Genomic DNA, 12,942 nt, shown 5'->3' on the forward strand with positions numbered 1-12,942 from the left:
ATGTTCACCATTACGTGGGAAACTTGCATGAATGCATACTCTTCTGCAACATCTTCTTGGCTACGCTTCTAGGCGCTGTTGTCGACTAAATGGGAGGAGCTTGATAGTTTATAATGGGAAAATGGGAGGAGCATGTTAGTTCACAGTTTTAACACGTAGCCAAGAAGATGTTGCTGATGAGTAGATATGAACACATCTAACAAGCATGTTACCATAGCGACTCTTCTATAGGATAACAACACATTAACCAGTTGGTGAGAACGGTGAAGTGAGCTAATGACTTGGCTCACTTCATCATTTGACAATATAATACAATAGCTCAATGAATATTTTTATTTTAACAATAAAACAATATTTTAGTATATATTTACTTAGTTTCGATTTTATGATAGTTTATGACATGTAGTATACCATAACGCACCTAACTCATTTTTTTCAAAAATGTCGGTTGGCTCCCTCAATTTCTTCTTGGCTCAGTTTAAAGTGCAGGGATTCAAATTTTCTCTTTCTCTTACTCCCCTGACAGGTCGTTATTAATATAATACAAATCAAGTGAGACGACAAGATCACGCGGGCATCGTCATGGTTAATTTTAAAATATTACATATTTAGTTGGTTTGGAAAATATAAAATAAAATGTTGAATTCTTCCCCCTTTTCTTTTCCATTGAAATTTCAATGAAATTATCTCCTATATATTAATATCCTAAGAGATTTTGGGAAACGCACCATTTTTTTTATTTAAATACCATTTTGTTGATTATTAAAGGAATTCACTTCAATTTTTGGAGTCCCGAATCCACTTCCATTTGAATCCGGCACAATATGATAAAACTCGACACAATTACAGATAATATCATTTTTTAATCGCGTTTTATATCCGTCACCATACATTTTCGCATCTTGCTGTCCATGTACCTCAAATTGATTATAATGTCGTTTAATACTTTCTATATAATCGATATTTCACAAATCTAAATTAATATTCCACAAAACTATTCAAATCTGTAAGCGGCACATTGGCGTACTATTCGTTTTAACAAGAAATAATTACATATTTCCTCACTAATTATTACGAAAATATAATCCAAAACCACGACACTGGAAGTCATATCAGCTGTCAAACTCCGAGTCTGATTGTCATTTATTTTCTTTCGCTTAAGTTGACGTGTCAGTATATTTTCAAATTTAGAATTTGTGAAATGCATCAAGAAGTTTAACACTATTATCAATGAATAATTTCAGATAACTATAGGTACCTAAGATATGATATTATAATATGTATTACATACAACCATAATATAAAATATATGGTTATATCCTGATATATTATGTAATAGTATTATTTTTACATTCAGGTAGGCAGGTAAATGAAATTCATGTGACTTTATTATATTGTTATTAATAATAATTAAAATGCAATTCGTATTAATATTTTAAAAAAATTACATTACGTAGCATTTATTCTTTATCACCTGTAATATCGCTTATTGCAAAATAATATTATAATAGGTATTCAATTATTACTATTTTACGCCATAATTAGGTAGGTAATATAAGTAAGTAGCTACTTTTCCATTTTTGTACGTGATAAAAATCATTTTTATTTATTTACTCGCTCAGATAATTTGTTAAATAATAAATTAAGCATATTGGAATTTACTCAGTAGTATTATTGAGAACCTACTAATTTTAAAATAAAATATCATTTTTGCTCCTAAGGAAATCATATGCACACACCCTTTCAGAGTGATAATTATGAGTATCTTAAAAAACGTAGTACGAGAGATAGTTTTTACATTTTTTCAATCTAATGGAATCTTCCCCCATTGAATAAATAAAACATATTGTAACGCAATAATCTAAATGTATAAAAAATTAGACTATCCTGCTGTGGAGGTAGGATCCACCATAGATAGTATAGACTAAGCTTTGTCAGTTATACGTATTTGTTTACATTTAAATAAGACTACAATTTACAGCTGATGGTGTTGGTTAGTTTTTAAAATTCAATTAAACCCTGGGAAAACCAAGCCATAATACGTCTATAATCCAATCGTCGTAATCGCAACATTTGAAATTATACTATTAAATCATACATCATTTTGGATATTTAATTCATTCACCGCGGAGTATTTAATTACTATTTAATTACCACGTTTAAAGAACATGCTATTTATATCTAATTGCCATCTAATGAGGACAGAGCAGTTGTGCCGTCAGTGCTGTAAGGATTTTAATACATAGCATAATATTTTTAACTGCTATTGTTTGGTTTAGGCAGTGTTTAATGAATTTTAAAAAACTAACCAACAACATGTGTAATATGTACTCTTAGTTCAACGAAAACAAATAAATATGAATGAAAAAGTCCAATATATAAACTTATTATATTCTATTAAAATGTCAGTGGTAGCAATCGGCGATTGCCAGCTGTTTTGCTAAGCCTATCAGCCTGAGGTGATGTCAGATGACATTGTGAAAGGTAGACTCCAGAATAGACTGCTCATATGACTCCAGATTTATATTGGTAGTGGCGACTTGCAAATCGGCGGAATGTCAAACTGTCTGAGGTGAATGAAAATCCATACCGAAGGGAAAACTATGGCGCTGTCTATGCGTACTTCACAATTATATTAATATCCAACACCGCCAAGCCATCTGCAAGACCTAGCGAGACAGACTGGCTATCGCCAGCTGGCTCTACTAGTCTCCTATATATTATTACCCTCAGAGATTTTGGAAAACGCGCTAATTTTTTTATTTAAATACCATTTTGTTGATTTTTTAAACTATTTAGATTCATTTTTTAGAGTCCTAAATCTACTTCCATTTGAATCCGGCACAATCTGATAAAACTCGACACAATCACAAATAAAATCACTTTTAAATCGCGTTTTATATCCGTCACCATATATTTTCGCATCTTGCCATCCATTTACCGCTAATTAATTATAATGTCGCTTAAAACTTTCTATATAATCGATATTTCACAAATCACAATGATAATTCCACAAAACTATTCAAATCTGAAAGAGGCACATTGGTGTTAATAAATGTATATTTCCTCACTAATTACTACGAAATTATAATCTAAGACCACGACACTGTTTTTTTATCTGTAAAACTAAAAGAATAATGATTGTCAATTGTTTTCGCCTATAACAAGTTCATTTGACGTGTCAAAACTCAAATTTAGAATTTGCAGGAATAATTAAAAAAGTGTGACGTTTCTATTAGCACCCATAAATAATCAATTTCAATCAAGACATTTATTGTAAAATGAAGATAATTTTAATACTGCTATCAATAAATTGAATAATTTCAGACTTACGAGTAATATAAGAAACTGCATTATATTATACATATTAAGTTCTTCTCAATATTATTGTTAGTATCACATACTATCCTGATTCAGTAATAATTATTGTATTATTTTTACATTTAGGTAGGTAAATGAAGTTGATGTGAAGTTTAATAGAAGTAATTAAAAATTAATGATGTTTATATATTTTGTAATAATAATTATATACTTATAAAATTACAGTAACCTTTCTTCTTCTTTTATATCATTAGTAACTATCAATACTCAATAAAAATTAAATTGCAATAATTTTTCTTTTAATAATGACATTATTTTATCCATATACATCTTATCTTTGATCACTTCTAAGTGAAATATAATATAAATATAGTCGATTATGATATTTTTACAAAACGATTAGGTACAATAAGTAAGTACCTGCTATTTTTTCCGTTTTCTTAAATGATAAAAATATATTTTTTTTTATTTCTTCACCCAGATAATTTGTTAAATAATAAATTAAGAGTGTTGGAATTTATTCATTAGTATTATTAAGTACTTACGAATTTTAAAATAAAATACTATTTTGCGCCTACGCAAATCATATGGACACACCCCTTCAGAGTGGTAATTACGAGTATCTTAAAAGACATTATGAGGAATAGTTTTTACATTTTTTCAATCTAATGGGATCTTCCCCCATTGAATAAATAAAACATGATATTATAACGCAATAATCTAACTGTATGAAAAATTAGACTAACTTGCAGTGGCAGTGGGTGGAGGTAGGGTGGATCCACCATAGATAGTACAGACTAAACTTTGTCAGTTCTACGTATTTGTTTACATTGAACTAAGACTACAATTTACAGATAGTGTTAGTTAGTTTTTAAAATTCAATTAAACCCTAGGAAAACCAAGCCATAATACGCATCTGTCTATAAAATATTTAAAATTATGCCATTAGATCATACATCATTTTGGATATTTAATAGATAGAATATTATTTGTAACTACTATTGTTTGGTTTAGGCAGGGTTTAATGAATTATAAAAAAACTAACCAACAACATGTTGTCACCTCGGAAAGGAGGGGGGGGCGTAAGTTGAGCGCTGGACCCCCCCCCCCCCCCCTGATGACGTTGTTAGGTTATGGCTATCGTCTGCTGGCTTCTTCTTTCGGGAACATGCTTACTTGATTGACAACGTGGAATTACAGGCGAAAATAGGGCGTTTTATTGTTTGGAATTCATGTACAGTAAAGTTACAGCGTAGAAAATATTTGACAAAAATATTTAAAAAAAAAATATATATTAATAATATAACTATAATTGAAGTAGGGAGTAAAATGATGATAACGCGCGTGTTTGAACATGTACCTAACTGATTTTTTTTTGAATTTATGGCTACGGCCGTATGTTGTAGCTTAACTACTGGGGAATGCCAAAATAAATGGCGTATTTCAAAAAAACACTACCTTATTCTTTGGTCAATAATTATTATAAAGCAATCATTATTCGTAGAATGTTTATCACACTTTAATGGTCAAAAACATATCTTATAATGAGTATTTTTAGAATTATCTTCAAATGTGTTAATCTTGCCTATTTTTTGAATAATAAAATGCCTAATTCTTGTCAAATTTGGGATCACAGAGATTATCAATATAATTTTTATCGTAAATATTTCACTTTAATAATGTCGATATAAATTATACTGATGGCTTTATAAATGCGTTTATAAATGTCGGTCAATGAAGCGACCTCATACGAAGCCGGGTGTTTCAGCTTGTTTTATTATAAATTTTTAATTTTTAATTTAAATATAATTATTACAAAAATTACAATTTACACAATCATCGGATATATCTTCAACTTTTAATAATAATAAATGTATGTTATATCCAGCGAGATTTGACATAAAATTAATATCTTGATCATTTATATCTGGAACGTACATGGTTTTTACCATTACCAACATTTTTAGTATTACTTCAGTATGTTTTGGTGAATAATATTGTGAACACTGTAAATTGTTTATTTGTAAAATACTTATGTTACCGTTTCTTTTTTGCAGAGGGACAAGTGGAATAGATATTGATCTACGGCGAGTTGATATTGACCAATGCCCTCTACAGACGGGAAGTACCCAACTCAACATCTTTGCTGCCACCGATAAGTGCAAGAAAAGAACGACAGATGTAAGTCCATTTATTTTTGTAACAACAGTACACAAAACTTTCCTCGTCCACGAAAGCACTAGCTTTTGTATACAACTTTTCCAGGGTTTTTTTCAAGCGTTTATGTATTGCAAGTTTTTTATATCATATCTCATCTTATATTACATCCAAAGATGTTGAAAACCTCCTCCTATAGGGAAAGAGCCTTAATTTATAAAATTGAATCGGGAAAAAATCACCGGTCTACATACAAAACTAGCTACAATTAAGTTTGCATTGCAAACTTATTTGAAAAGAACTTCACATTTCTAATATGACATATTGTATTTGCGAATTTTTAGAGTATGTAAATAAACAATTTGTCACAATTAGTAGATAAGCAGTTAATAATACTACACTTTGGCATGACTATTTAGTTGAAAAATTCTCTAAAATTAGTGTAAAACTGTTTATAGCTACAATCGTAATAATCACAATATGGACATCAAAATGGTCGCGGTTACATTTGTCAAAATATTGGAACCGATCTATGTTAATATTTATGGAGTTTACCAACTTAACCATGCTTTATGCGTTTGTTAAATAATTTAAAATATCATAACACAAACAACGTTTAAGGCTCCTTCTATTAGTATAGTTCAAATTCTTTGATTATAACTCATTTCTTAATTTGTTATTTATATATTAAGAAAATATTATTCACATTTATCGGTATATAACATTTATATCTATGCAAACGATCCAGAACTCCATCAAAACGGGGTTTAAATATAAATATCTAAAATTCAAAAGTAACGATAAACTGCGTAACTGAACCAAAATCCTCGTTAATGACACTGAAATTAAAAGATCGACAACTGCATAATATATCCCAGATAACAAATATCAATAATTCATGGTGGTGTATATGCCGGAATTGCTCGCAGAACCAAAATAGTATGCAGCACATTAGGGCGCCTGAATGGGTCTAGGACGATTTGGCACCGGGACAACTGGACGCCACGGAATTCGAAAATAAATAGACGTTAGGTACTTATAGGTACTTAAAAAATATATAATAATATTATTTATATTTAAATGATTATATTATGATTTAATAATTGGTAAGAATTTAAATATCCAGACGTAAATAATGATTTAATCATGCATATGTTTAAGTTCCAACGAAAAAAGAGTTTTTTTATTTTATATAAAGCTTTAGGCATGGTAATTCTCAATCCGCAATAAAGAATACATTATGTTAAGAGTAAAATGAATTAAAACTACTAAGTAGTAGATAGAAACTGATAAAAATATCTCGTCTACGTTCTGTATACGTGTCTACGACAGTGCGGCGTCAAATTGTCCGGAGTCCAGTCGTAGCATTCCCCGCCTGAATAGTATACTATACATACAATGACCTCCTATTGTGTTTTAATCATAAATTCTTCATCCAATGGAAGTCTACATGGACTTTTAATGTAAGAAAAATCCAAAAATTACGAGTTGCACATCGTGGTATAGAAAGGTGAATATTGGGTATAACCACATAATAAATTAATCGAAAAAGAGGCAGACAGTACATTATCTGATAGAGGTCGCCAAGTAGATCAAATTACAATGAACTGGATGTTTGTCTCAGCGAAAGAACAACCGCTGGAAACAAATAATACAATCGTACAGTGTAACCCAGAAGACACAAAACGTTCACAGGATCGCTGTGAAGCTCGCTAGATTGACTAACTCATAAATTTAAAATAATGTATCGTTTCCTCTTGTGTCCAGAGTTTCACGGCTTTGTATGGATATTTTATTAACTTGGTTGGATTAAATTGTCCAAAGCAAATCATTTAATAATTGAGCACAGGGTATGCTTTATGTGGAATTATTATTATCTTCCCGTAAGTACATCGAGATTTTTTTTAATTCTCTGCTCGTGAAACTTTGGCATAATATGGGAAAATCATCGGCAACTAAAGTATTTACTATTATATAGGTGACTGTAACTTATGTTTTCATAGCTAAAATAATACTAATGTATAAATTTTAATACTAATAGAGTAATAGCATAATCATAACCAAACATGTTTACAGTTTTGGTGAATCCAAATTCCTTAGTAACATAAGACTTTAGCAACTTTATGTGGGTAATATATAATATTCGTGCCGTTATAATACACGTTGATTCAACGAATTTATTAACTTAACAAAACATCTTTGGAAACATATTGCAACTAAATCATAGAAAATTTGTTTTCGTAGACCTATAGCAGAGTTTAGACAAAATCTTATTTAAATCGTGAGGCCTTCTGATTATATATAAATTCAATTGCCAATAATTTTATTATTAGTGGATAGTAGAAAGAAATGTGTATCAAATACATTAGATTACTGCAATATTTGTTGGTTTGAAGCTTTATAATGTTTGCATATCTCCACACTTATGATAACTTGATATAACCTTTAATCTTGGTAACCATACTTCTTGAAATTACTGGAAATGTCATCAAACAGTCCATAATATCATCATTTTCTCAAATGTCGTGACGTGACGTAATCAAGCGCAGCATCAAACTCCATCATGTTTCTACAACATTACTATCTCGTCCCAGAAAATCTGCCCAGTTCGTTTTAAGATGCTTTCCCAGTATATTTTTTAGTGTCGGATATGGAAGTGTTGTTGTGAATGAGGTCGATTGGTAGAGCGAGTATCTGACCTACCACCAGTAATCGATGTAGTAGGGCTGCCATTGCCAGTGGAAGTTCATTCTATCCTCTGATACTTGAAAGTAGTGTAATCAGATATATCTTACTGGTGGAAACCAGACACATAAACTAACTATTAGACTATTAAATTGTAACATATAAATTATAAGTGGTATAATGTGAACTTTACCGTAAAAAAACTGTTCCCAGGCATTGTCTATAAACTAGTTGCAAATAAATTAATGGAATGAAAACCCATTTAAAAAAGCATTACAAATGATTATCAATACAACAACATCAAATAAATCCTTGATTTTCTTCTGTAGTATATTATAGGTAGGTATTATCAGTTTTCTTTCGAGATATTCGTAGATATTTTTATATAAGACGACAAGTCGTTTACTAACATTCGCTGTGGGTATGACTTTAAAGTCAAACAAAGCGCCTTTTTGGTTATTTGTTAAGCTCTTTCCATTGTTCATTATAGAGCTTCAATACTAAAAGTATTTTAAATTGAACAAAAAAAAGTTTATGTAGATGATTAAATCAGAAAGAGGTAAAATAAATATGTAGAAACTTAAAAAACGATATATTATGTATTATGCGTTTCTTTGGCGTTTCGACAACAAAGCAGCTTTTTTATCTTAATAATAATTGATAATTATCAATATAAAGAAGCTTTCAGTGAATAAGTAGTGTTGTATGACTTCATAATATTTGGGATGAAAATACTTCATAAAAACATAAAAGTAGGAGTACATTGAATTTTCGTACAAAGTTACATTGAATTATTAAAAAATATATAGTTTAATATTTCACACGTATCAACGAAATATTGTCATGCCAATCATAACATTAAAAAATCTGTACCTCCGAACGTTAAGCGTATTTCTCAATGATAATAATAACCATATTAATGTAGTTCAATCGATCTATGTGCTCTACTACATTTGAATCGTTTTACCAACCGGGTTTTATTTTCATTATTTTTCGCCAAAATGCACAATTACACATGATTAGTAAATATTTAATGATTGATATATTACATTTTAATTCCTGAAATTCAAATAGAATAGTAAACAATTTAAATTAACTTGAATGCTAATTAAATTTTATCAAGTACCCTCAGTTGATAGTAGTAATTTCTAATATACTATAACGTGAATTCCTACAACAATTAACGTGAATACCACATTTTATTTATATTAGAGTGGAGGTAGGCAATCTCATACGAAATGCAATAATAGTTATACTTCATTTTTATCGAGAGGTTTTGGGTGAACCTTTTGGTAAAATTTTATATGCCCAATGGTGTGCTAATATGATACAACAACGATAACATAAGAACGAAGTTATAAATGTATAGAACTTTTATATAATATTGTATCCTAATATTTTTTTTATCGTAAATGAAAAATTAATTGAATAGATGTCACATATTATGAAATGATTGGAATAAAAACATCTAAATATTATATTTTAATCATTGCGTATTTTGTATATTATGGTTTCGCATTCATTACTAACCGACCATAGAGCTACTCTATAATCCACTGAATCGATGAACTCACTAAATTCGCAAAAATATAAACAACGAAAAACTAGTCAAAGAAAGGAGTTAAGGAAATTAAGGAAGGCTTTCATCCGTCAGTAAATTTACCTGCACCGGTCTCTACAACATTCGTCAATAGCAATTTTATACCGATTATATTTGAGTGTGAATGTTATGTATCAAGTTATTTCTGCCTTACTATTTACACAATGCTCGCATTCATTGGATTAACGACGTTCTGTGTTCTTTGCAGTGCGTTCCACTTCCGGGACTTGGCTTCCGTCGAGGATCCTACAAATGTGTTTGCCGAAGGGGCTTCTATTTTCCTGACGTTGTTGCTGAACACCGATTTTATAATGGAACAGTTATCGAGGAAGAATACGAGAAACTAATGATGGTAAGTTTCCAAGACTTGCATGTAAGTTTATTAAAATGTTAATTTATTGAAATCGTAACATTACCAAATATAATAGGGTCATCCAGAAAATCAAGAGATTTTGATTAATTATAGACATCAAAATTAACCACCCATTTATTAATGTTTTAATTTACATTGCTCGCGTACCTTTGGAATAATTTACATTTTAATTTTTGAAACAAATTAAGTGTTTCATTAGGATACATTGTAATTACGTTGATATCAATAAATTAGAAATCACAAAAACGTCAATATGGTAAGGTATATTTTATTGAATTGTGAAAACACGTTTTTTTTTTATATTAAACAAATTTCATTTAAAGAAACAATTTTATCATTACGGAAATTACTTTTTGAGATGCTTACCTCCCATAAGGATGTTTTATAATGGTACTTTGTACGATGAATGATTATCAGTAATAAAAGGTATTTAATATAGATTTTATGTAATTTTAAATTGTATTGTGATCATAATAAATGATATATATCTACAAAGACTATTTATTTTTTATTAATTTATATTCAAGTTACCAGTTATACTTATATAAAACTTTTAAAATGTTATTCAATCATAAACTTGCTGAAATCTTTTACAAAATTTTTAAATGAAACTTAAAGGCTTCACAAATAAGTAATACTGTCAACTTTCTAAGCATACTGCATTGGGATCACACCGGCGACAACAAGAACACTTCAATTTTATTAGCATCGTCTCAAAATATTAACTTTTATGACAATTTTTAAAGCTTTTCATCTTTTCAATCTATGTATCTTGAAACTTTAAAACATCAAATAGGTACTACTTACTTAGCCACTCAAATAATATTTTTCATCCTTTGTAAAGCTTTGACTTTATGCTATTTAATTAGGTGCCTTATATCAGAGAAAAGTTTTATGAATTGAGATGTATAACAAAATTTGTTGTATAAACAAAGTTCTAAAAATATTATTCTTTAAGTTCAACTCGTATATATACCTACATGGAAATCAAATAAATATATTTAATTAAATTGTACAACATCCAGAGAAGATACAGTATATTATTAATTAATTAAAATGATGAAAAATATTAATATCGTTGTAAAATATAAACGTATAGGTATTGTTTTCAATTTAAAATTAATTAGAAATCATTTCGTATTAGAATAATTAATATTTTTTTGCATTTTTTCTTATTATAGTAATAAACAATTTAATACTATATTTTGTATAGTTGTATTGGCTTTTGCGTGGTATACCTCCATTATAACGGTTTTAAAGAAAAGTTCTTTAATTAGTATTTACAAAAAAATGAGTTATTTATATTGACAGCTGTTTTGGTATATGAACCCATTTTCAAAAAGACACAAATATTCATCAATTAAAAAATACATTTCTGAAAAGTTTGTTATTTGTTACAGTGTATACGCCTCTAAATTAATTTATTAATTCTTCTATTTAAATATTCTTTACGGTTTTTTTCGAATACGTCATATTATATTTGTTACATACTATAAAAATATAATTAATGCCTTATGCCATATGAAACTATATAAGTAGGTACCTACCTATCTAAATATAACAGACGCAATGTCAGATTTTGATATAGTAGGAGCTTTCTTGAAAGTAAACTTTTTCATAGAATTTTTATTTCACATGTGATATTTTATATTCCATTTGTGATATTTCATTATCTAAAATGATTTTTGTTTATTTTTATTTTTTCCACAAAAACAACACGAAGTTTAAGGTAGTAATTTATTTCATATTTACATACACCCGGGGACATCTTTTTTCTCTTGACAATACTTCAACATGCTGGCTTCGCTAAGGTCATGTGAATAGGATGGTTTTTTAACAACGATTTACTTTTACCCGAATGAAAAATAAAACAGATATCTACCTACCTCAATTTACTTCATTAAATAATATAGATATTTTATATTTCTTTCTGGAAAGTATTTATTACATTCTCACAATACTTACATACAAACAGATTTTTATAATATTATTTAATGTCGTCTTTTTGAATTTAAAAAAAATATCGGAAATTAATAAAAAAAATTGTTTAATCTCACGTCATTTTTCACTGTGCAAATTTATCTAAAGTTGTTTTACAAAAATGAATCTTATAAGCTTACTTTGATATATATAGATGTATAAGTCAAATTTTGCCCATTTGCCATACGGATACATTTTTAGTCTTATAATAATTAATATAAATATTATTTAATTACTTTACCTTATTATACTCCAACATTGCTGCATAAAGCAAGCACAAAGTAGCATTTTACATATTATTACACCTTCTAATCTACTAAATTGACTTCCCTTCGAGAATTAAGCTAAAATTGACTTCTAACGGTTTTATAATTAGGAGTTGTCTGCACCTGTTTTAAATCAAGGTATCATTAGTACCCTACTTCAAATCTTGTGAATTATTTGTTGAATAAAAAAAATAGTCCATTAAATTATTAGCAAGTCTAAATACATTATAGCTAAAATTTGAAGTGGGCGTCGGTTAGTACCGGTCATTTATTTGACACCTCGACTTAAAACACATAACCCAATAAGCCCAAAAACATGTAGGCATTTTAATGTGTAAAAACTATTAGTTAGGTTAGGTTAGGTAGGGCATCGTATTTTTTCAAAGATATTTGATCTGAGGTATTTTTAAATTAATACAATAATTATTATCAACAATATTTTTTTTTATAATTAAAACAAATGCTTATATTAACTGGCTAAATTGTATTACATGCATCACATACTTACACATTAAATGTATCTCTTTGAACGATTGTCGCCCCCTTGAGTTAGATATAGT

General features: G+C 28.9%; 1 protein-coding gene across 1 annotated transcript in view; it reads left to right on the top strand.

Moving 5' to 3' along the window:
• Window positions 1-12,942, top strand: part of LOC147072116 (metabotropic glycine receptor) — a 457,878-nt gene that overhangs the window by 149,159 nt on the left and 295,777 nt on the right. The window contains exons 3-4 of the mRNA XM_085946632.1: window positions 5,379-5,502; window positions 9,972-10,115. Of these exons, the coding sequence (XP_085802758.1) occupies window positions 5,379-5,502; window positions 9,972-10,115 (268 nt within the window). The remainder of the gene's footprint in view (window positions 1-5,378; window positions 5,503-9,971; window positions 10,116-12,942) is intronic.

Source organism: Rhyacophila brunnea, unplaced genomic scaffold (assembly GCF_057557595.1).
Source record: "Rhyacophila brunnea isolate RB1 unplaced genomic scaffold, BYU_Rbru_1.0 scaffold_2, whole genome shotgun sequence".
Lineage (NCBI taxonomy): Eukaryota > Metazoa > Arthropoda > Insecta > Trichoptera > Rhyacophilidae > Rhyacophila > Rhyacophila brunnea.